Raw genomic sequence first — 23,695 nt, forward strand, 5'->3', positions numbered from 1 at the left:
CTGTGTCGCTGATCCAGGTATTGCCAGAGCCAAGGCAAGTGACCTGTTATCACTGTCGTCACACAAAATAACACAGTTCAACACTTGTTACAGTGCTTATTATTGTTATCGGATGCTGCTGAACTACGGCCCTGGGAAAGCAGGCTGTGCGACCTGGGCTGCTCCCTCCCGTCCCTGGGGCTCAGTTTCCCCGCCGCGTAGGGAAGATGGGCCGGGTTCGGACCCCGGGGCGGGAGACAGCTGCCCGGGGTCCCTGTGAGTCCGCTCCGCACCCGCCGCTCCCAGGCCCGGCCGTCCAGCGCCCCCTGGCGGCCGCCTGCCCCGCCCTCCACCGGCCGGGCCTCGGTGTTACACCAACGGCGGCCCCCCCCAGGTCCCTTCCGGCGCTCACGTTTCTCGGCCCCAGGCCGGCCCTCGGGGAGATCCCGGGCTTACCCCAACCGGATCCTGGGTCGCTGACCGCGGACGCCGCTCGCCGGGGTGGCAGCCCTTTTCCTTGGGGGACAAAGAGCCCCGCCCTGCTCCCGGCCGCGCGGAACCAGAGGCGAAGACCCGGTTTCCAGCCGGTCGGCGAGAGAAGGGCACTTCCTGGGATCGGCGCTCACGTGTGGAGACTCACGCGGGGCGGCTTCCGGGGTCCCGCGCGCTGCTGTCACCGCGGCCGGCGAATTGGGGTCCGGCGGGACCTGTGCTCGGCGGGCAGAGCTCGGCTCCGGGGCCGCGGCGCCGCCGTGGATGGGCGCGGGGGCCGGGACGGTGCCGGCATGGCGAAGGCGAGGGTGCTGGCCCCCGAGCGCGCCCCGGGCGACCCCGCGCCTGAGCCCGAGCTCGTCAAGAAGCCGAATCGGAAGAAAAACAGGAAGAAAAGATTTTGGAAGAACAAAGCGCGAGAAGCAGGCAGAAAGCCGGGAAACGGCCCCGGCGTGGTCGTGGTGCGACCTCCAAAGGCACCGGAGGACTTTTCCCAAAACTGGAAGGCGCTGCAGGAGGAGGTAAGGCCGCGGGGGCCCCGCGGATGGAAAAACGGAGAAGGGCTTGTGGGGTCCAAGGGAGCGCAGATTGGCGTGAACGCTGTGGACAGAGCGGTTCACAGAGAGGTGGCCTGTTGAGGGCGGCGGCGAGCTCGCAGGCCAGTGAATGGCAGGGACTTGATGTAAAGGATTTTGGCGACACCCTGGACCTTTAATAGGTGAGAGTTGACAGCAACTGCCGCCGGCTGCTGAGCTCTTAAAATGGGCAGACGCTGTCGGCTGAGTTACATGTGTTCTTATTTAACCAACCCTGAGATAGAGTCCTTAATCATCTCCACTTTACAGACGAGGAAATAGGCCGGAAAGGTTACGTAAGGTGTCCAGGTTTGCAGCCGGTTCAGCAGATCCAGGAGTCAGACGCCCAAGTCCCTGCTCGTAATGCCGTGTTGAACCTACTGCCTTTCTCGGAATCAGTGGCCCAAACTTACCTACAGGTTACAGGTTACTGTCTCCGAAATGCTGTTTGCTCTGCTTCATTCATAAATTCTCTCCAGTTCCGTTGAGTTGGCTGCTGTTGTCATCGCTGTTTTCTAGATGAGGCAGAGTTTAAGGAACTTGACTCAAGGTCGCATAGCTAGCTAGCAGATGGCAGACGGGGGTGCACATTCACACCGTGGGGCGTGACCTTCAAAGTCTCTTCTAGTTCCTGAAATCGGTTACGGAGGGAGCCTCAGAGTGAGAGCGGGAACGTAAGAGCTTCTGAGCTTCTTAACACAGCCGGGCACCTTAGGGCAGAGTCCAAAGCATTCTCCTGTCTTGACACACAGGCCGATGAAATTTTCCCTCCGGCAACCCCCGGGTGCTCTGATTTCTTGAGCTGTAACTTTATTTCTTTCTCTCAAGAAAGTAAAGCAAAACTAAGCAAGCAGAGGGATATTTATTATGGGAAAAACTTTGTGTTTTCTCCAGTTCATACAAGAAAGTATTTTCTTCTCTAAACATTATAGGAACAGGTAAGTAGAAACCCGCCTGATCACTCAGCTGGTTGCCACGTAGCAGGGTGCTAACCGTGTTGAGAATGGCCACACCGGGGACTTGCACGCAAGAGGAGGTTGGGCTGGGAGACCTCAGCCCTCCGTGTAGGAGAGCAGGGGTGCGGCTGTCAGCCCTTTTTCAGCCTCTTTTTGTTGGACACACTCCTCTCTTCCTGAGACCCTCACAGCAGTAGCAAACCAAGAAGGTGGCTGCCATGCACCAGCTTGTTGGCCTGAGCTGTGAAGGAGTTAACTCTAAATGTGGAAACAGGTTGCTTGTACACACACACACACACACACACACACACACGTGTAAGCCTTCTTAATCCTTTGTGCGTGTTTTCCAAATTAAAACGTGTTTCGTGTTTTATCTTGGGTTCCGTTAGTTGCTGAAACAAAAATCACAGGCCCCGGAAGAGGCTCTTGTTCTCTCTCAGACGGATTCCAAAAAGCAGCCCCAAGGTGTCCAACAAAACAGGAAAGCGATCTCAGATAAAGCAAAGAGAGATGAGATGGGGACAGAAAACACAGACCCCAAGGCCACACGGGGCTCTGTGCCCTCAGGATGTCTGACGAACAGGAAGATCCGGGCACAGCGCAATGAGAAAGGAGCGAAGAAAAGGACCAATGATGACATTTCCCCGAAACGAGGAGAAATCAGACATAAGAAGTGCAAAGCTGAGGAGGTGACCGCCACCTTGCCTCCGGCCCCGCCCACCGAGTAAGTACCCCCGGGCTGGCGCAGCTGTGATGACCGTCTTGGCCTAATCGGCCTCCCGGCCGAGAGCCGAGTCACAGCGGCTAAGGCCTGTCTCCTTAAGGAGGCCGAGGCTGCTGGCCCCTCCGTCACCTTACCCTGGTGCTGTCGGTTTCTTTGTTGACTGTTTGTCTCCCCTGGAATGTGGGCACGAGGGAGACAGCCTGTTTCACAGCTGCTTTGTCTCTGGGGCCTAGAACAGGGCTTGGCACGTGGGAGGCCCCAAGGAAGGGTCTTTGGAATGAATGAACGCCAAAGCCGCAGGGACCCGAGTGTGAAGCCGATTGCCACGTCTTGCTAGCTGGGTGGTGTGGGGCAGGTTCCCGACGTGCCCGGAGCCTCAGCGTGCTCACCCGCGGCGGGTCCGCGAGGGGCAGCGTGCCGACCCAGTGCCTGGTCAGCAGACCCTGTGGTGTCACCCACCCGGGGAGGAACAGAAGTCAGTGGCTGCCTCTGAATGGCTCAGCCAGGAGTGGCGTGATGGTAAGTCAGCCTGGCTGTGTGTTGCCTGGGGTTGAGGACACCATCGCTGAAGGTTTCAGGAAAGAACAGTTTGAGTGCCTGCCGCGAGTCACTGCCCCAGGCACGCCCTCTGGAAACAGCAGTCACGACAGGTCCCTCTGTCTCGAGGGCGACAGACGATGCACTGAACTTATTTCAGTGATTCCTTCAATGTGGTTGGGATACATCCAACGAGGGAGAAGCCTGTGGGGGCAGATGGCCAGAGGGGCGCGTCCAGTCAGTGAGCTCAGCAGGCTGCCTCTAAAGAAGTGACGTGGACGCTGAGCCCGAAAGACGCAGCCACGAGCCGCCGCTGCCCATCCCTGCCCGGCTGCAGCCCACGTCTGCAGGGCTCGGCCCGGGGGCCTGGCGCTGGGGCTCTTTGTCTGTGTTCTGCACTCACCGCGTTTCTCTGAGGTTCTTAAATGTTTCATAACTGAACCGTTTTGTAACTGAGAAGAAAGCGTTAGCAGCCGGTACACCTGACGGGGGTGGGGGCGTATTTTTGCTTTATGCTCTTCCTGTTGCTTGTAGTTCCTAAGTGTCAGCTAATGAGTGTCGTTTGTTCTTTAATTTATTGTTTGGCTGCGCCCAGGCTTCTTGCAGCATGCGAGATCTTTCGTTGCGGCGTGCATGTGGGACCTAGTTCCCCGACCAGGGATCGAACCCAGGACCCCTGCATTGGGAGTGCGGAGTCTTACCCACTGCGCCACCAGGGAGGTCCCTAACGAGTAATTAAAAGGGAAAGCAGCAGGATGATCACAGTAGCCAGAGCGGTGGGCTGGCGGCCAGGCACTTGGGGCTGGGCTGCCCTAAGAGCAGACCCCGCTCGCCTCCCCGCGCTCAGCCTGTTCTCCCCTCTGCCTTTTAGAGAAGACATCTGGTTTGACGACGTCGACCCAGCGGACATCGAAGCAGCCATCGGCCCGGAGGCAGCCAGGATAGCACGGAAGCGGCTGGGTCAGAGCGAGAGCACCATCACGCTGGTGAAGGAGCGGGCCTTCAGCGGGTACGCGGGGCGCGTGGGGCAGGGCCCCGGGGGGCGGGGCCGGGGGTCTTCAGGAAGGGCCCGCTTCCCTCTCCTCCCGTTGAGTTGGGCAGGCGCCTCTCGGCGTCCGGCTGACACCCGTCCTTGTCACATAACTGAGCGGTGGTGCCAGTTCCTGGTCCTGCGAGTGGATTAAACTGGAGCCTTGGTTCCCCTCAGCCTGACTAAAGCCTTAGCCGTGGACTGTGAGATGGTGGGCGTGGGCCCCAAGGGGGAAGAGAGCATCGTGGCCCGCGTGTCCTTGGTGAACCAGTACGGGAAGTGTGTTTATGACAAGTACGTGAAGCCAGCCCAGCCGGTGACTGACTACAGGACGGCGGTCAGCGGGATCCGGCCCAACGACCTGGCGCAGGGTGGGTCGCCTCAGCACGGGCACGCGGGCGGGGCAGCTGGAGCGCTTCCGTGTCTCCCTACGGCCCTTTCTGCTGCAGGCGCGGGCGCAGCGAGAGCCCGGCGGTCTTCCTCCCTCCCGGGCGGGTGGGCTCAGAGGCTCCCACGGCCGCTTGCGTCGGCCTCGCTGCCTGTTGGCCGCCCGACCTGAAGACCGGGACAGTGTTCCTGGACGGAGAGAGGCTGCTGTGGGGTGGGGAAGGGGTGGGGAGGCGGGACAGGCTGGAGGGGCTCCCAGGCCTACGCGAGGATCCGGAAGCCGTGGGGAGGCCGTGAGCAGCGAGGGGCCCGGTCTGGCGCAGGTTCCCTCGGGGGGCCTCGGCGCTGGGCATAGGCTGGGGCGGAGCGCGGGGGTGGAGGAGTGAGCCTGTCCTCTGTGCCCTTGGTCAGGGAGGTGGCTGTACAAGGCAACGAGCCGTGGCCCAGCTCGGGACACAGCCTGGACGCTGAGCCCGTAGGGTTTGCCAATGGACAGGCTGTTGGGGGAGGGCAGAGAGGCACCCAGGGGGCCCCAGATTTGGGACCTGGGGAGATCCTGGGAGCAGGGGCTTGAGGCGGCTGCTCTGTCGTCCTCTGGCTGCGTGCTCTCTGCACCTCTCAGGTTCCCTGGAGCACAGCCCCCGAGGTGGCCCGGCCGCTCGTCAGCCCCAGGGCCTGACCACACCTCCATCCGGGCTCTGCCGGTCCTGCTAGGGTCGCGGGCGGGCAGAGGCGTGGGGCCCAAGCGCGGTTGCTGCAGCCCTTCCCTTTGGGCGTTAGGGGAGGGCGTAGCCCCGAGGGGTCCGCTCCGAAAAAGCAAGCAGAGCTGCCTCCGGAGCCCAGGGTCTAGAGCCGGGCTTCTCACCATCTGTGGCGAGGGCCACCCCCGCCTCGTTTTCGTCTCCGGTTGGAAAGACATCAAACACATGCCCTGGCTTCTTACTGTTAGATTCAGCCGTCAGAATTGCCCTGGCAGGGGACTGTGAGTGTGCTCCCCCCACTTCTCCCCGGTTGGGGTGCTGGGACGGCCCCTCGGCCTTGGCATCGCCCTCCTGAGCAGAGAGACCCGCCTGCCAGTCCTCTCGCTCAGCACGGTAGTGATGGACGTGTCACTAAAAACCGCTGCTTTGTTTTGTTTCCAGGAGAAGAATTTGAAGTCGTTCAGAAGGAGGTGGCAGACCTGCTGAAGGGCCGGATTCTAGTCGGACACGCACTGCACAACGACCTGAAGGTGCTGGCTCCAGGCGCCTCTTACGTAACGCGGTGTCCCAGGTGGTCGCGCTCTCTCCGTGACTTGGGTGATGTGCCCACCGTGTCAGCTTGGGGGAGCGGGTCCCTGCACACCCTCGTAGGCAGAGCCGGGCGCTGTCTCTGCCACCCTCACCTGCCCGGTGGGCCACCACCCCTCTCAGGGCAGAGCCCCTCCTGTCGGGGAGCATCCCCGGCGCCCCTTCCTCAGAGCCACTGGGCACTCCCCGTGTCACAGGCCGGCCCATGGCGGCCAGCACAGCGGGTGGCAGGCAAGCTCGGAGGGTCCCCTTCCCGTGCCCCAGAGAGTGGGGCTCAGCCTCAGCCCTTTAGGGTCTCTGCTGTGGGCAGAGCTGACCCACCTGTTGGGACGAGAAGCTGGGGGCGTGCAGCTGTGGGAGACTGTCCTTCCTGGGCCTGCAGCTTTTCAAACGGTGCTTCCTGGAAGCTTGGCAGCCTCCGATGTTTCAGGGACCCATAGAAATTGGTCTTAAATGTCTTTTAAAAGTAAATTTTGAGGGAATTCCCTGGCAGTCTAGTGTTTAGGACTTGGCGCTTTCACTGCCAGGGCCTGGGCTCAATCCCCGGTCGGGAGCTAAGATCCCACAAGCCGCGCAGTCGGCCGAAAAAGAAAGAAAGTAGAGCTTGAACTGTTAAAAACCAACAATTCCTCTGCCCACGGAGACGCGTTTTGTCATAAACGTTCTCACTTCAAGAGGCCGCGGTATCTCGTGCTCCCTCCCCGCGCAGACCCGCGTTTCAGCCGCTTGCTGGCTCCTTGGTGACTGAGTCTCCCGCTTCCCCGGTTTCAAGGCTGTTTTCATGCCCATGGTCCTTCCATCACTTTTCCCATGGTGATCTTCCCTCAGAAGTTCAGGCTCGTGTCAGTGCTTGTCTTATTTGTGTGTGCACGTGTGTCATGTGTTGGAGTTTGGTAGAAGGGGTCTGCTGCTGCAGATGGACAACAAAACGCCCGTCCTATTTTTTCCTCCAGGCGTTGTTTCTTGGTCACCCGAAGAAGAAGATCAGGGACACTCAGAAGTACAAGCCTTTCCGGAGCCAAGTGAAGGTACTTGGAGCCGCGCGGCCCCGCACGGCGTAGTTTAGTTTCTCGGTTCACGTGATTGTCGGTTCTGGTCCCTGAAGGCTGGCTTACTGATGAAAGGTGTTGGGTTTCATTTGGTTTTTCCTTTTAACCTTTAAAACTAAAAGGAGTCTTAGAAGAGAAAGAGTTCTGCCAAATGCCAACTTTAAAGTTAGTGTCGCTGAGGGCAGGTGAGTTCCACTCTCTGGTCTCTGTGATTAGACCCCCGACTGCAGGCAAGAAGCCGCCATCGTGTCTGTTCCAGAGGCAGAGCTGCCCTTGAAATGAGCAGGGCAGCCTGAGGCCGGAAGGCAGACATGGCAGAGTCCTTTCCTGGTCCTCCTCTGTGGGCTGACCGGGTGTCACCAACCCGCAGGGCCGCGGGCACTTCCGGTGGGAGGGACACTGAAGGTCCCTTGGGTCGGGGCTCAGCGGGCAACTCCCCTGCCCAGGCAGGGCCTACAGAGGCCCCACCCGAGCGTGGCTGTGCGCCGCCCTCTCCCCTGGCAGAGTGGACGGCCGTCTCTGAAGCTGCTTGCGGAGCGAGTCCTGGGGATCCGGGTGCAGCAGACGGAGCACTGCTCGGTGAGTGTGTCCCGGGTGACAGGCCTCGGGACTGGGGGCTGTGCCGGGCCTCGTGCGCGAGGCGCAGTGTCAGCTGAAGACAAACACAGTGGGCCTCGGGCGGCTTCTGTTTTAGGAGCTCCTGGTCCGTGATAAATGACACGGCACAGCAGGCCTGCGAAGTGTCGGTTAAATTCTAAACGGTTACATTTAACTAACACTTCACACCAAAAAGCTACCAGTGTACTGTAGTCGGAGACAAAGGCCCCAGTCTGGATTGCAGGCCCTCTAGGACTGCGCGTGAGCCCGCTGGCCCGCGGAGCCCAGCCGTTGGGCTCTCATGCCCCAGCATCCAGTTCAGGGCCTGCCGTCCCCCACCCCGTCTCCTTCCTAATGCTGTGGTGTCTGGAGCACCCACGAGGCAGCACGTTCATCCCTCCGCTTTGGGTCCCTCCCTCCCATGAACTGGGGCGCGGAAGCACGGTGAGGGCCGTGGTGCTGGACCACTGCTCTCGTCAGTTTTCTCCTTCACTTGTCGGTGTCTGATGCCAGGACTCGGGAACTGTGGGGTGGACAGGCATGTATGTGGCCATGCTTGTCGCCCAGCGGGACAGTCATGGTGATGCCGTGTGTCCCCCAGATTCAAGATGCGCAGGCAGCGATGAGGCTGTACGTCCTGGTGAAGAAGGAGTGGGAGAGCATCGCCCGAGACAGGCGGCCCCCGGCCTCCAGCGCCCACGGTAACGACGCCTAGCAGGAGCCCCGTCCTGTGCCGCGCTCGCGGGCAGCTGTGACCAAGCCGCCGGGCAGATGGAGTCCCCCCCGGAGCAGTGACCCTGTGGGAAGGTTTCAGAATCGTGGCAGCAGGGGCGTGCGGCGTGCTTGCTGCTGGGCAGAACGTCTCCTGTCTGGTTGTGGCGTCTGAGACTCATCCCTGCACGTGGGACGGGAGGACGGGCTGTCCCTGGGGATTCCCCGGGTCCCAGGACCAGAAGCGCCTAGTTGTCCCCAGGTGTGTGGCACCTTCCTCCGAGGAGGCCCCTTTCCCTCGTTGCCTCGGCCAACGGAAAGGAAAGAATTCCGCGGACTCGAGCCTGGACCGCGCGGCTGTGGGTAGCCCGGCGGCAGCCTCATCGAGGGGTTTTCAAGGTTCCTTTCTCACCCGCTGCACACAAGTTTAAACTGCAGGTCGGGGCCCACGGCTGGCATGGGGAGCTCGGGCTGCCCAGCGCGGTGGCAACAGTTCTCCCCAGAGGTGGGCGACTCCCCGACTAGGATGGACGTTCTGACCACGGGCGGCCCGCAGCCCTCTCCCCCCGGCCCGGGGCGGGGGGCTTTCTGAGCACAGGAGCAGCCGGTTGCAGTGCGTGGAGCGTTTAGCGGCAGGCTATGCTGAGCCCCGCTAGCCGTACAGAGAGTCTGAACCCACAGGGGATGTGTGTGACATAAACGCAGGTTTTTACTTGAGCTGGAGCTTGTGAGGCTCAGTGTCTGAGGGGACTGCCGTGTCCCCCTGCTGGTCCTGGGTGACACCTCTCCCTGACCCCCACCCCCAAGGAGATGCCCTGTGGCAGTGGGCGCCCCGTCAGGTACAGCCTGAGGAGGGAGAGGCAGCCCTCCCCGGGCGGCTGCCTGCGACAGGTCTACTGCCCCCCATCGGAGCTGGGCCGCGAGGCCTCTTCCAGTTTCTGAAGCACACTTTGTGCGTAAGAGACCAGCTCCTGCGAGGAGAACAGTAGGTCAGCCGTTTCCATGGACGGTCTCTGGGCCCACGAGTAACTTCTGTTACTTAATCTGCTTTTCTTCGAAGCGGTCTCACTGCTGCTTCTCTCCGGGGTTTACTTTGGTCAGGTCGTGGACACGGTGATACAGGGAGGGCCTCTCAAAACCACACACGCGGCAGCCCCAGTCGCCTCCACACAAACCACTGCTCCGGCCCCTGGACTCTGTGCCACCCAGGTCTGGCTGAGGCAGCCCCCCAACACTCACCAGGCTGGAGGTGAAGCGCCCGTGGATCTCCTCAACGAGGGGCTGGATGCCGCTGGACACCAGCTCTGACAGGATGTCCTCTGCGGGCAGAGCAGAGCGTCCCGAGGCTTAGCATGCGCCTGGCACGGAGGGTTCCTGCCCCTCCCCCAGCGGTCATAGCCGCTAGCAGGGCGCCTCTTGAACGCTGGCTTCCAGGGAGGGCGTGACAAGGGCGGGGGGTCCTCACTGTGGGAGGCGAGGTGGGCCAGCAGCATGCAGATGTTCTCCACCACCTCCGGGTCGTCCTGGTGGAGCTGGTACGTCTCCTGGATGAGGGTGAGGCCGCTGCTGCCCTCCTCGGGCATCACCACCTGCAGGGCCGCCAGCTCTGGGTGTGGGCGAGGGGGTGGGTGGGTGACAGTAGTACTGAACACGTGGGGCAGCAAGAGCCTCAGCTGGCAGGGGACGCCATGCTGTCCTGCAGCGTGGGGACCGCCAAGGCCAGGCTTTTCCTGGCTCTGCATCTGCGGGTGTCCTCTGGTGGGGTGTGCACCCGCCTCTCTCTCCATCCCAGCAGCCCCCAAGGCCAGTGTGCTTGTAGAGAGGGTGCTGGGGACGTTCCAGGGCACCTGCCTGCCCCGTGAGGAGGCCCGTCAGTGCGGGGTTGGGCCTGGCTCCTGGGGGGCTGGGGGCCCGTGAGAGCAGTGACCCGTGATGTCACTTAGTTGTCAGATCCTCCTGGAGCCCAGGGGGAAGCTGACCCTCCAGGGAGTGGACTTAGCCGTCAACAGCCAGCAGGAGGCAAAGCCGAGATTCCCGGCTCTGGGGTCCCGCACGCTCGCTGGGTTCTGACAACCCCGCTCCTTGTTCACTGAGCCACGTGCCTTTTGCTCTTGGGGCTTCAGCACCCCACCCCGTTTGACGGTGGGATCCCGGCGGGAGTGGGGGGTAGGCCCGGAGACCCCGCCCGCTCGGGAGGTTCTCTCCAGGAGTGAAGGTCACCCCACTCCCTGCTTCAGGCCGAGTAGCAGGCAGAGACCCACCAGCCTGCACACCCAGCAGGGGCCGGACCTCACAGGGGCCAAACCACCCCACACGGCGGGCAACCTCTGCCAGGCTCCAGGCCCCGAGTGTCCGTCAAGGCTCGTGGTGCCAAGTCGGGTGCAGAACCTGGGCCGGGGGCTTAGGAACAGCTGGGGTTTGCGTGGAGGCGGAGTTCAGAGCCCTGACTCGGGCTGTTTTCAGAGCCACACCTGGAGGGGAGCCTGCGCACGCGCCAGGCTTGTGGGTGGCAGGCAAGGTGGTCACCGTGCAGAGTTGCAGAGAGCAGTGGGAAGTGAGGGTACAGGTCTGCGCGGTGACGTCTGGGCGATGGGACTGTAGGTGTTTCCCCTCCCTGCTTTGAGCGTGTGCTTGCTTTTGGTTTGGGGCTGCCGGCAGGTGTCGCTGGGGGAGTCTGCCCCCGCCTCCTAGTGGCAGCCCCGGCCGTCCCCAGGCTCACCGGACATCTTCGCGAGGCTGGCCAGCGCCTGGCAGGCATTGTTCACCAGCAGGGCTCGGTCCTGGCACGCCTGGATGCTTTGCAGGATTAGGACCACCACCTCTTCCAACTGCTGCTCGCCTACGCAGCCTGCGGGGGGCCACACGTGCCTGTCTCGAGGGCCCAGGGCCACCTCTCCGGCCCCGGGGCCCCGGGCTGCTCACCCAGCAAGGACAGCAGCCACAGGACTGCACAGCTGGCTTCAGCCATCTCCGCGTCCGTGGGGTAGGTGGCCAGCACCTCAGCAATGAGGGCCAGGGCTTTCTCCCAGGGGGCCTTGTTCGCGATGACAGCTGGAACAGGACGGGGTGGAGGAGGGGACACCTACTCCTTGGTGGCGCAGAAGCTGGGGGGGAGGGGCAACCCCAGCCTGCCAGCCAGTCTGTAGGGTAGGAATCGGCAGGGCCCCCAAGGGGAGGTCTGGGAAGCCCTGCGTGCCGGCTGTGGGCAGGCTCTCCACGGTCGGGAGCCCTCTTTTCCTTGGGGAAAATGACCTCCCAGGTGCTGGAGGGCCAAGTGGGGCCTGGAGAGAGAGTGGCACGGCCTGGGAGCACCCCCTTTCTGAATCAGAGGTCAGGATGGTTTGCCCAGTGCTAAGGCCAGCTTGTGGAACCAGGGACTGCCCAGGAAATCCCACGATGTGCGTGAGCTGGAGGGTTCCATGGGCCGGGCACGAGGGGGTCCGAATATGAACCCGCCCCTCCCCAGGATACCGGTGCAGCTTCTCCCGTCCACCCTGGCCCTTTGTCTCCCTCTCCTCCCGGCTCTCGGGTGGTTAGGGCGCAGCCCCGGGCCCGCTCACCGTCCACCAGCAGAGCCCAGAGCAGCCTCAGGCCATTCAAGCAGGTGTCCCTGTTCCTGGGGAGGGCGTCCAGGCGCTCCAGGATGCACTCGCACAGCCTGGCCCTCCGCAGCTCGTCTGTGGCCAGTCCTGCAGGTGGGCCCCGGCATTAGGACCACAGAGAACACCTGGAGGAAGCCCTCCCTGGCGGCCACCCCTTCTCTGTGGTCCTAGGGCACTGCAATCCCATGCATCCCACGCCAGTGGTGCCTCCTTGGCCAGTTTCATGCCCAGCATGAGACCCAGAAACAAGGGTATGAGCCATCCCCTGGGCCACCGTTCCAGCACCTCCCATCCCATTGCTGGGCTGGGACCGGCCTCTGAGCTTTCCTTCCAAGATGGGACCACGAGTGTGGTCCCATCGTTTGCCAGGTGGTCCCGATTTCCAGCTGCTGTCCCAACATGGCTACTCATGGCAGCCCTTTGCACTTCTCGGCGCGGGGTCAATGAAATGTGGTAAATTGCCTGGTGAGTGTAGGGTGGGCTGGGGGCTGCGGGGCTCCAGGTGAGGCCCCAGCTTCCCTTTGGAGAGAACGACGCCCACCCGGTTAGTGGCTGGAGATGGGGAACATGTGTAAAGCCCTCGGTGGTGACCCTCTCCCCACACCATCCCCCGACTGCTCGCTGGTGGCCTCTGGAGCGGGGCTGGTGGGGCAGCAAGGGCGGGAACCCGAAACACGTCGGCGTGAAGCCCACGGGGGCGCCTGGCTGCGGCCCGTGCATGTTGCCAGAGGGACACGTGACTGTGAACATGGAAGCTGGGGACGGAGCAGCTGTCCCCTCGGGGCATCCCGGCGCTGCCCGCCTGAGCCCTGCGCCCACGGGAGGGCGGCGCCCACCCTGGCTGGCGACGGTGAGCGGGCGGTGCACCGTGACCAGGGGCTGCTGCTCCTTGGGGTGGCTCCGCGCACGCTCAGCGGCACGGGGGCCATGGTGCTGTCGCTCGGCGCCATGGCCGCTGGGTCCTGCCCCAGTGCTGCGCAGGCCAGCAAAAGAGGCCGGGGAACCCTGAGCTGGGGCCACGGTGGGAAGACAGCGGGCGGGGGCGGGGGCGGGTCTCCGGGGAGAAGGCCGAGGTCGGGGCTCCAGTGCACCGTAAGTGCTTGTTGCACGACCGAGCCGAGGAGCGGAGGGCTGGGGCCCCTGCCAGGGCTGTGAGCACGTGCGGCGTAAAGCATCACGTGGAGATTCAGCCTAAATACTCAAGTGAGGAAGGCAGTGACGTAGTTCCAGTTTAAACATCGAGGCCAGGCCCTCGGGCTCTCAGCTCCAGCCTCTCCCATCCCTCCTCAGCTGCCCTCCTGGGAGCCCACGCCTGGGACCCCATCCCACCTGCCTGGGCTCACACCACAGGACCCCTATGACCAGCTCCTCGTTTCATGCCTGGAGATCAGCCAGAAGGGGGAGCAGCTGGTCCAGGGCCACAGAGGCAGGCCTCGGGCGGTGCCCCAGACTCCTGGCTGCGCCCTGCCTGTCATCCTGGGGTGGGGTTGGGTGCCCAGAGGGTCAGACGCCAGGGCGCTGACTGGCGTGGGAGGGCGGGGGCCGGAGAAGCCAGCTGTGCCCGGAGCCCACCTGGGCCCCGGGCGCGGAGCAGCAGGGAGCAGGCACACGGCTGCGCGTCAAGGACCCTGTCGTGCTGCTTCACGGTGCCGGCCAACACCTCCGCCAGCTCCGCCGGCCACGGCACACCTGGCAGCGTGGGGGGCAGAGTGAGACTCGGCGTACGAGCAGGTGGCGGGAGGGGGTGTGGACCAGACCCTGATGGGAGTCTGCAGGGCGTCACACGTGGGCCCCTGGGTGGAGAAAGTTGGGTGAAGAGGTGTTCTCCTGCACTCTTGGGAGATGAGAAAGTTGGTGCAGCGACGGAGGGCCATTTGCAGTATCTATGAAAACGTGAAGTATTCACAGCCTGCACATCTAGGAATTTACCCTGCGGAAGCACACAGAACACACGCACATGCCCCGGGGTGGGCTGCGTAACATTGCTTATGATACCGGGGAGTCGGCAACCACTCAAATAGCCAACCAGAGGGGTGGTGGCAGGGACGGGGTGGCTATTGAGTATCCATGAACAGCACGTGAGGGGGGCCCCGGGGAGGTGGTTCGGATGCCGAGCCCAGCCCCCGCCCACTTGTCTGCTCAGTGAAAGCGGCGGCACAGGAGGAAGTCCGGGCTCCTGTTCCAAGCAGGTGGTAAAGCCGTGCATGCTCATGGGAATGTAAACGGGCGGCAGAAAGTACCAGCCAGGGAAGCTGGAAGGGCCGGGGCACCTGGGGGAAGGCGAGAGGGTGGCGGCTCTACCTTGCTGGTCTTCAGACATCCCCAGGAGCCTCTCCAGGGCCCTCTGCTGGTCTTCGGGGTGGCTGGAGAAGTTCTGCAGGACCTCTGTGGGGGACAGGGCAGCACGGGGAGGTGCCTTGGCTCAGGGACCCGCCTGAGGGCCGGGGCACCAGGGGCGCATCCGTGAGCACCACTGCACAGGCCCACGTGACCCGGCGCGAGGTGGCGACCTTATCATCCTCACCTTCCCGGCCGAGCCACCTGTCCAAAGTCGAACCTGGATCTGCCTGAGAGCCCGCCCAGGGGGGTGCTTCCACTCCACACCTCCCTCAGGTAACTCCCTCCAGGGTACTCGGGGCGATGACCTTCAGCTGGACCCAGCTGTCTGCCTCCAAAGCCCATGGCCACGAGACAGGGAGACAGCAGCTGAGCCCTCACGGGTCCCCTTCTCCAGAAAGGGAGGCAGAGGTAGCAGCCCCTTATCACAGGCAGCCCGCGCAGGGAGCCACTGACGGGGAGGAGGGATGGGAGGGCGGAGCCACCCCCGAACTGGAAGATGACCTCCAGATCCATTCTCTGCCCAAGACCGTGGGGGTAGCCCCCAGCCTGGGGCACGCGGAGGAGTCTATCGTGTGTGCCTTTGTGGGGTGGGGGGTGACCAGCCAGCACTGCGCCTGGAGCCTCAGGCCTGCACATGTCACATTGCACACGGAGCCCCTGGGCCACCTCACCTTCCTGCAGGGCCGTGCCTGCTGGTCCACGGTGGCTGCTGTGCCGGCCCCAGCGTGAGCACCATTCTGGGCACGTAGCAACCACACAGGAGGTGCTGCTCATTGGGGAAGACACTCCAGGCACCGGGCCGCCGTGTGCCGGGCAAGCGAGCAAAAAGCGGGGATTCTGTGGTGGGGTGCGTGGCAGTGAGGGGCTGTTCGGTGACGTCGAGGACTGTGTAGCCGGAACAGAGGGGAAGCAGGTGGGGGCCTGGCCACAGAGATGAACTCTGCTCTAGGTAAGCTCGGGGGTATCTGAGCGGGGTGGTACCCTGAGCAAAGCAGTGCTTGGAATGGACGAGGGGCAAGCCCACCGGCCATGTGTGAGGAGCAGTCCAGGGGACTGGGGGGGGTCGCTGCCCCCCAGCTAAAGACAATGGGGTGCCGGGGCCACAGCAGCCTCTGGCGCCGCCCCCTCAGGGCCCCGTCATCACCTAAGATGCTGGTGACGTTGCTTTCTAGCAGCCTGTCGATGATGAAGTCGGGCACCACCTGCCGGTGCGGCATCAGGGCACTGCTGGAGGACCTGAAGTCGCTGCTCACAAACAAGTGAATCACGTCCCTGGGGAGGGGCAGAGAGCCGCCAGCTGGCCCTGCGTCCCCTCTGCGTCCAGCAGCTGCTGGGCCTCCACCTGTTTTGGGCACCCGCTTGGGAGCACCTCTCCCAGCATCACGGTGCGTCCAGCGGGCACCGCAGCAATTCCCGCTCCAGGAGGGGCCGAGGGAGGACAGTGCTGGGCCCTGGCGCTTGCACTCGCGTGGGCCCCTTCCTCCATAACATAGACCCAAAAATCACAATTTCTGGCTGTGTGGGTATAAAGGTGAACATAACCCAGGGTGGGTCATTTTGTTCTTCTGACTTTACATTAGAGTTAAAACGTCTTCCTGGGCCCTGGGCCATGCCTCCCGCACCTGATGGGGAAGCTGGCCCTGTTTGTCTTGCGCTCAGAGATGTGGCCACAGCTTGGGACAGCCCACACTGGAGGAGCCATGGTCCATAGATGCAGCGCTTTGTGGTGGTAAAACCCCAAGTGCGTGCACAGGCTGACAGTGAACTGCCACCCCAGGGCCTGAGCTCACCTGATGGGTATTCGATCCGACGGGTCGGCCTGGAGCATCAGAGGCAAAAGGGAACTGAAGATTTCTGCGTCGGGGACCCTCCTCTCCTCCATGGTCCTCAGGACACCCCTCAGGCCGTCGGGGGAACTCCGGATGGACTTCCGCAGAAGCATGGCTTCCGTGCTCTGGGAGGAGAGAGAGGACCACTTGTGCACCTCCTCAGCTAAAGGAAGATGGCCTGACCTCGGGCAGAGGGGAGGCGACGTGGCCGCCGCCGTCAGGAGCGCACAGAGGCCGCCTGCGCCCCAGAGTTCTTGTACGAAGAAGAAATGGAAGTTCAGAGAAAAGCAAGTGGCCATCTCACTGGCTGGAGGGAATAAGGGAACAGCCCTCCGTCCACGGCCGGACTCCCACTGTGGGCCGGTTAGTGCAACCGAACTCAGCTGTTCTTGTCCATAAGGGGGCACTGTTGGGGGCGGATTTAATGTTACCATCACCATCACCACCACCACACGAGGGCCGAGCAGGCCCAAATGCGGGGTCCTCCGGCGGCTGGGGCAGCAGGGGGGGGGGCTCCACACAGCCCCACAGGCACTCAGCGTGGGCAGGAGGGTGCCAACGGGAAGAATGCGCCCTTTTCAGGGCCGGGGGTGGGCAGAGCCTGGCTCCCTGGGGCTGTGGGGAGCGGGGTTCAGGTGTGGTGGGGAGGGGTGGACGGAAGGCCCCTCACATCCAGGAAGGAGCAGCCGGCCATGTCGAGAATGATGCAGCCCAGGGACCAGATGTCAGATTTCTGGCTGAAGGAGAAGTTGAGGGCTTCGGGGGCCATCCAGGACTTGTGAGAGGGGTCTGTTGGCAGGAGTGAAGTGGGGGATGCGTGAGTCCCATGCTCCCTGGGGAAGCAAGCAGCTTGAAGAATGAGCCCTCCATCACCCTCCTCCAGGGAGGGAGAGACGTGCTATCCGAGGGGGAAAAGGAAGAGGCCCCTGGTCAGTAAGATCCTGGCCCTTGATCTTCACCAGTGAGGCTGCCCATCTTGGCAGGGGCCCACCAGGCTGGCCGTGTGCGCACCTGTGTCCCACTGCAGCTGCAGAAATAATCGGAAGGGGCGTCTGCCACAAAGGTAAGATCTGTACCCTCCATAAACATCGTGCCCCTCCCAACACTTAGTCGGGACCTTGAGGCAATGTTCCGGTTGCCCTGCCCTAGTTTCTAAACCTGAACCCCGGGGACTTCCCTGGCTGTCCAGTGGTAAAGACTCTGCGCTTCCACTGCTAGGGGCACGGGTTCGATACCTGGTCAGGGAACTAAGATCCCGCGTGCCAGGCCGCCAATAAGTACACACATACATACAGAAACAAACCTGAACTCCAGACAGGGAGCCAAAAGAGCAGGGTCCCCGGCCCAGCTCTATCAGGGCCTGACAGGCCGCAGGCAGCCCCTCCCTCTCCAGACCTCCATCCCCCAAACAAAGAGCAAAGGGGTGGGCTCCAAGGACCCCTGCCACCTACACCTCCAGTAGATGCACCCATCCACTCACCTGCCCGCCCACACCCGCCTCTCCATCCTTCCACCCACCTATCCGCCTGTTCATCTATCTGCATGTCCATCTATCCGCTTGTCCATCCGCCCACCCACTCATCTATCCATCCATCCATCTATCCACCCATCCACCCATCAAGGACAGCATGCCACTGGTCCCTGCCAGCCCGGGACTCTGGAGTTCTCCACTGGAGACTTGCTCTCTCCACCCCTGATAGCCGTTATAGGGTTGAAGCCCAGCTCCCTTTGCCCTGTTGTCTTTTTTTTTTTTTTTTTTTTTTGCGGTACGCGGGCCTCTCACTGCTGTGGCCTCTCCCATTGCGGAGCCCAGGCTCCGGATGCGCAGGCTCAGCGTCCATGGCTCACGGGCCCAGCCGCTCTGCGGCATGTGGGATCCTCCCGGACCGGGGCACGAACCCGCGTCCCCTGCGTCGGCAGGCGGACTCTCAACCACTGCGCCACCAGGGAAGCCCGCCCTGTTGTTTTTTAAAGGAAGGAAAACGTCTCTCCCCGGACTGCTCACCTTTACCACCTCCTGGGTTATTCTGAGACTCAGTAAAGTAATCCAGCCCGAGCCAATGCCTGCCATCCACCAGCCCTCCCTCTGTGCGTGTCAGTCTCCTTCCTTCTGAGGCCTTCCTTCACCCTTCTTGAAGGTTAACATTTTCTGAGTGTCTTTTGGACCCTGCATGCCCCCCACTCGGTTGAATGGGCCCTCCCGCAGTGCTCCCCCGCCACCACTGTCCCCTGGCCGGGAGGACGCCAGCCACCTTCCTCTGCACGGACGTTCCACTTGGCTACATCGGTCATGAGTGCGTTGGAGCTCAGGTCCTGCAGTTTGCAGTGGTCGCTGCTGACCAGGGCGATGTTGGAGGGCTTGAGGTTCCTGAAACCGAGAGGCGCGCCCTTCCACCCACTGCCTGGCAGGGCCACGTCCGTCTGTGAACCCTCCGCTCCCGCCACACCCAGGGCCGCCACAGCAGCCCACACCCCTCCTCCTCTCTCCTCAGTAGATGCCCTGTTCAGCCACTTCTTGAATATCGTTTTCTGTAAGCATAAATATGGGAAAAACAAGCCAACTGCAAGTAAGGAAACACCGATCCTCCCGGGGTCCCTCCGCTAACGTCCTTCCAGATCTCAGCTGACATTAACACGGAATCTCGAGCATTTCCTTCCTACGTTTGGTTCACACAGTTTTCTCTCCTCCTCTAAATACGGCACTGATCCTTCAGATCACGATTCTGGAGAATGAAACTGGCAGGTCAAAAGCTCAGCCTGGGAGTGCCCGGAGGCCCTCGGGCGGCCTAATCTCTTCGTCAGTGCTGTTATCTGGTTCTTCCCTTGCACTTTAGAACCAACTGCCCTGTCTGTGCATGGGGAGGGTCGTGGAGGGGGTGATGTTCTCTTTAAGCCAGGGAGGTGCTCTGGGAGGGGGAGGGGCCCATCCTTGTCCCAGCTGCACCTCTCTCCCTTGGGCCCGCGCCCGGGCGCTGCCACCTGGAGGTGCCACCCCCAGGAGGTGCCTTTTCTCCTCAAGCAGCCTGGCCACCCGGTCACCTGTGGATAATGTCCAGCTGGTGCAGGTACTCCAGCGCATTCAACACCTGGCCCAGCATGTTCTGCATCCACTGGGGAAAGAAGGAGAGATGCCAGGACTGGGGGGGCCTGAAAGCTCCCAGGTGGGCCTCCCAGCTGCTCTTAGGCAGGTCAGTGGCCACTCAGAGCAGCCAGCAGGGTCGTGGCCGGTTCCCACCCTGCGTCTTGAAATGGGCCTGAAGTGAGCGGCCAACAGCTCAGAGCCAGTGCGGGAGCTTCTGCTGCAGGCTGCTTCAAGGCCCTCTGGACAGAAATGCCCCGGTCTCCAGACCCCCCACTCCTGTCTCCAGCAGACCCCGGGGGCCCTGGGGCTCTAGCCCCACCCGGGTCCCACCCCATGGGTACCAGAGATGCTGAGGTCTGCAGCTGCTACTTGGGGTTTGCCTCTCCAGGGCGTTAGAATGGAAAGAGCCCTGAGAGAGAACATTCTGAAAGCAGTTTGTGTCAGAAACAAGATCCACCTGGTTTCCAGGGCAGTGATGTTCAAACCGTGTTCCTAGGAACCCTGGATTCCACCTGGGGTGTCAAGAGAGGGGCTGAGCAGGCAGGACCCCGGCGTTCCTGCCACGCCACCTTCCACTGACCCCCAGACCCCTGACTGGAGTAGCTCTGCTTTCCTTACTGGGGGTTCTGAGAACATCTTTGTGCTCGACAGGGTTCTACTACAAACAGAAAGTTTGAAACCCACTCAGAGGCTGTCTCTGAGGCCCACTTTGGAGCTGCGTGCCCCTCAGAACACCCCAGCAGGGTTGCAGTGCCTGGAGGCCCAACAGAACAGAGGCGTGTTCAGAGCAAAAGCAGGCAAAATTTATTTGGGGTGGGTCATAGACCTAAATGTGAAAGCAAAATGGATCCAGCTTCAAGGGCAACAGAGGAAAATATCGTCATGACCTTGGGGCGGGGAAGGCTTCTCTAAAGGCTCAGAAGACACCAACCTCAGGCAAAACACTGATGAACCAGAGTTCATTACAATTAAGAAAGTGAACTGGCAAGCCACAGACTGGGAGAGGACATCTGGACACTGTGTCCATAATATATAAAGAGCCACTAAGAATCAACAAGAAAAGACGGACAACCCTAAAGTTTAAATGGGCAAGAGACCTGAACAGGCACAAAAGAAGATATCCAAATGGCCAAAAAGTGCTCACCATGACTACTCAAAATAATTGAAACTAAAATTAATTTTTAATTAAAATTAAGAAGACTGACACAGTGAAATGTGGGCCAGGATGCAGAGCCAGAAGACTCACAACTTGGGATGAGAATCAACACCGAGTCAACCAACCATCCTGGATAACTGGGACACTGGCTAAAGCAGCACACGTACCCATTCTGTGATCCAACGACTCCACAGTCACGCAGAAAATGAATGCTTGGGGCCATCAAAACACATGCCCAGCAGTGTTCACGGCAGCCCTTCTTCATAATAGCCCCAAACTGGAAGCAACCCAGACGCTCACAGCGCTGGACCAGATACACTGCTGGTGACGTGGCCATCTGGCAGAGTGGAGACGGATGGTCTCCTGACACACTCACAGGTGGGTAAATCTCAAAGCACTGGGATGAACGCGAGAAACCAGACACAAGCAAACAACATGCTGTAGGAGCCCATCTAGGAGAGCTTCAGGGACAGGCAGAAGGATCTCTGGAGGCAGAAGTCAAACCCTGGGTACTGGCTGGGACTGTCTGAAGGTCCAGGAATGCTCTGACCTCATGTGAGGGAGGGGACGGGAGTGTCCGCCTATGCAAAACACACCAAGGTGTACACTTAAGCTCTGTGCACATTACGGTGTGCAAATACCTTCATTCATAACTGTCGGAAGAAATGAGACCAGACTCCATCGGTGCCTGCCCCTCTGCCCCATCACAGGGTCCAGGCAGCCCCCAGGCCTGGTGCCCCGGAGAGTCTGTCTTACCTGGGAGTCAATGACTCTCTTTGCCGCCCTCTTCTTCTCAATGACATTCTGGAAGCTTCCCTCATGGAACTCCATCACCAGGCAAAGGAACAGAGAGGAGATCTGCAGGGGACACAGCCCCTTAGCCAGGTGCCGAGTTCTGGCCTCCAGAGGCCCAGGCCTGGGGGCTTCTGGGCCGTCACCCACTCCAGGTCTTTCCTCCCAGCCAGGCCACCACCGGCAGTGACTATGGGAGAATGCCCCCTTCTGTGGGGGGGAGAGCCCCTCCTGAGCAGCTCCCGCCTCCGCCTCCTCTCTCCTCCCCCATCCCCCCCACCCCCCATCTACACTAAGCTGCTTTAGGAAAACCTAAAGGGGCGCGGGGTCTCCTGGCCACCGCACACGTAGACCACCGTGCCTGGGGCACCGGGCCCTTTGTCCCTTAGGGCTCAGCTGAGATCCACTCCTCCCTCTGAGGGGCCTGCACCCGACAGGACCCCAGCAGCCCCCGTCAGGCCTCTCAGAGCACCCTGCCTTCCCTCCCGCAGTGACATGTCCTCTTGGCTTCTCTGTGTCCCCCTTGAGAGCGTGAGGGGGTGCTCAGAAAATACTTGGGGGGACAGGTGGTGAGGGGCCCTCCCCACGGCTTTCCTCAGGGCCCAGCTGACGGGGAGGGGGCCCCTCCCTCGGTTGTCAGCCCAGATGGGGGTCTGACTGTGGGGTCACACCTGGCCCTCTTCCCCTCCAGCCCCCCGCATCCCCCAGCTCAGCCCCATGTGGAGTAACCGGCAAGCTTCCAGCTCCTTGAAGATGAGAAATCAGCTCGCCAATGGGACCAAGCACGGGGCTCGGGGCAACCAGACCCAGACTGGAATCCTGCTCGGTTGTCGCCAGCTGGTTTCTCCCAGCCTCCACTTCTTCCGGAAAGTGGGACAGTGACCCTCCTACGCAGAGGCTGTGGAGCGCACGTGAGACGATGCCCAGAGAGCTCCCGGCGTGGCCCCATGAGTGCTGCGGCCATTGGCGCTCGGGGTGGGGGGGGGCACAGCGAGGGGTGCTCTGTGCCCGCCCTGAGTGCCTGCTGGGCCCGCGGGGTCGGCTCTGACCCACCTCACTGTTCCACGTGATGAAGAGCTCCTGGTAGATGGAGACGTGGGCATGCTGAAGCTTCAGCAGTGGCATCAACTGCGAGGCGAGGCCAGAGGAAGTGGAGATGTTAGGGAAACACTGCTTCTAGAGGTGCTTCTCTGTCACACGTCCCAACAAAAACCACACGCTTCCAGCTCTGAGCGCGGGCCCAGGGAGGGTGGGCAGCCGGAGGTTAGGGGCCAGACAGCCCAGGGTAGGTCCTGTCTCTGGCATGAACTGGCTGCGCTGTGTGACTGAGGAGGGGCTCCTCCACCTCTCTGAGCCTCCTGGCCTCACCTGGAAACAGCAGTAACGGGGGTATCTGCCTCACAGGGGTCGGGAGGACGAGGTAAGCCGATGTGGGCAGAGTGCCTGGGGCGTTGGAAACTAGCACAGTCCGGGTTGGCTGATGAAGGGGGTGTGGCCAACGGGAGGCCGCCGCTGCGGCTGTGCCCAGGCCACCTGGCCTCCTGGCTGTGTACACTAGAGGTCCCAGGGCCCCTGCCCTGAGCTCAAAGTGCTTTGCAAACGAACACAATTAGGCAGTAGGAACGGCTCCCTTAGCGACCTAGGCCAGACGGACAGCTGCTTATGACGGCAGGTTGGGTGTGAAAGGAGGTCGCCTAGTGGGGTGGAGAGGGGGCTGTGATGCTGGGGGGCGCGCGGGACGGCCCCCCCACATTCTTTCTTTCATGAATGTGGCCTGGGTCCATCACCATGTGTCAGACACACTGTGGACAGAAGAGCTGTTTGCTAGCAAAGCTCAAAAGCTGGTGATTCCGGAAAAAAGACAAACAAGTGACCATTAGATAGGAAGGGAGACATTCAACCTCCTGTGAAATTCCAGAGAAGCAGAGAAAAATGACGCGGACCCTTTGCCGGCAAATCGAAGTATATGCTGTTTCTGCTGTTATTATAAACCAAGATGTTACTGTCGGTCCTGACTGGCAGATTTAAGGAACGTAAGAGTTTATATTTTCTTTGTTCACCAATTCTCTATTTTCCAAATATTCTATTGTAACTGATACTTTTACAATTGAAGAAAAAAATCTTTTAAAAGATGGTTATTGGTAGATCAGCCTAGGGACCTAGCCAACATTTAAAGGTTATCATCTTCTCTGAGAACATACATATGACAACATAGTTGTCAGCACCTGGATTTAGAAATGAGTGTTTGGTACACAGACTCCCTTCATGACCTGGGGGCCTCTGACTTCATAGCACAGGGCAAGAGCTGGTTCTGACCCTCCATGCCTTCACCAGGCTTCCACCCATCATGCCACAGTGGGGTGCAGAACAGTCTCTGTGTGTCCTGCATCATGTCCTGTAGAGAGGGAACCACCCAGAGAGTTACCTCCTCCAGGGCCTCGTTGGCCTGATGCTCATCAATGCACTCCACCTGCAGGGGCACAAGAGCACTAGGTTGGTAAACGTGCAGTAAACGCCCTCGTCATCGTGACCAGCATCACCACCATCACCATCACCACCATCACCGTC

The 23,695-nt window shown here is 61.2% G+C and overlaps 3 protein-coding genes across 4 annotated transcripts in view; 1 reads left to right on the top strand and 2 right to left on the bottom strand.

The window, feature by feature from the left end:
* The window catches only part of ADAMTS13 (ADAM metallopeptidase with thrombospondin type 1 motif 13), a 32,027-nt gene extending 31,893 nt beyond the window's left edge, over positions 1-134 (bottom strand). Inside the window, exon 1 of the mRNA XM_079925580.1 lies at positions 1-134. The gene's annotated coding sequence lies outside the window, so the exon portion shown is untranslated.
* On the top strand, positions 88-9,170 carry REXO4 (REX4 homolog, 3'-5' exonuclease). 2 transcript variants are annotated; one of them, XM_079925581.1, is made up of 9 exons: positions 88-992; positions 2,392-2,726; positions 4,135-4,272; positions 4,471-4,664; positions 5,823-5,911; positions 6,923-6,997; positions 7,523-7,597; positions 8,217-8,316; positions 8,589-9,170. In XM_079925581.1, the coding sequence occupies exons 1-9, from the start codon at positions 207-209 to the stop codon at positions 8,849-8,851; spliced, it is 2,055 nt and encodes a 684-aa protein (XP_079781707.1). In that variant the 5' UTR covers positions 88-206; the 3' UTR covers positions 8,852-9,170. The 2 variants fall into 2 exon arrangements, with proteins under 2 accessions (XP_079781707.1, XP_079781708.1); XM_079925582.1 differs by having other exon boundaries at positions 188-992; positions 7,465-7,597.
* The window catches only part of STKLD1 (serine/threonine kinase like domain containing 1), a 19,801-nt gene continuing 5,269 nt past the window's right edge, over positions 9,164-23,695 (bottom strand). The window contains exons 3-17 of the mRNA XM_079926586.1: positions 23,553-23,597; positions 22,181-22,255; positions 21,092-21,193; positions 19,137-19,207; positions 18,350-18,465; positions 16,768-16,886; positions 16,059-16,222; positions 15,040-15,540; positions 14,060-14,198; positions 13,501-13,762; positions 11,887-12,015; positions 11,249-11,377; positions 11,046-11,174; positions 9,792-9,932; positions 9,164-9,645 (exon numbers count right to left, since the gene is read on the bottom strand). Of these exons, the coding sequence (XP_079782712.1) occupies positions 9,392-9,645; positions 9,792-9,932; positions 11,046-11,174; positions 11,249-11,377; positions 11,887-12,015; positions 13,501-13,762; positions 14,060-14,198; positions 15,040-15,540; positions 16,059-16,222; positions 16,768-16,886; positions 18,350-18,465; positions 19,137-19,207; positions 21,092-21,193; positions 22,181-22,255; positions 23,553-23,597 (2,376 nt within the window). The 3' untranslated portion in view covers positions 9,164-9,391. The remainder of the gene's footprint in view (positions 9,646-9,791; positions 9,933-11,045; positions 11,175-11,248; positions 11,378-11,886; positions 12,016-13,500; positions 13,763-14,059; positions 14,199-15,039; positions 15,541-16,058; positions 16,223-16,767; positions 16,887-18,349; positions 18,466-19,136; positions 19,208-21,091; positions 21,194-22,180; positions 22,256-23,552; positions 23,598-23,695) is intronic.

Source organism: Stenella coeruleoalba (assembly GCF_951394435.1).
Source record: "Stenella coeruleoalba genome assembly, chromosome: 7".
NCBI classification, from domain to species: Eukaryota; Metazoa; Chordata; class Mammalia; order Artiodactyla; family Delphinidae; genus Stenella; species Stenella coeruleoalba.

Bases quoted from the DNA above. Each gene is read 5' to 3' on its own strand.
- REXO4 (XM_079925581.1), top strand. From the start codon at position 207: ATGGGCCGGGTTCGGACCCCGGGGCGGGAGACAGCTGCCCGGGGTCCC. The intron at 5,912-6,922 runs GTGCTGGCTCCA...TTTTTCCTCCAG, and splicing joins CACTGCACAACGACCTGAAG to GCGTTGTTTCTTGGTCACCC. The intron at 7,598-8,216 runs GTGAGTGTGTCC...TGTGTCCCCCAG, and splicing joins AGCAGACGGAGCACTGCTCG to ATTCAAGATGCGCAGGCAGC.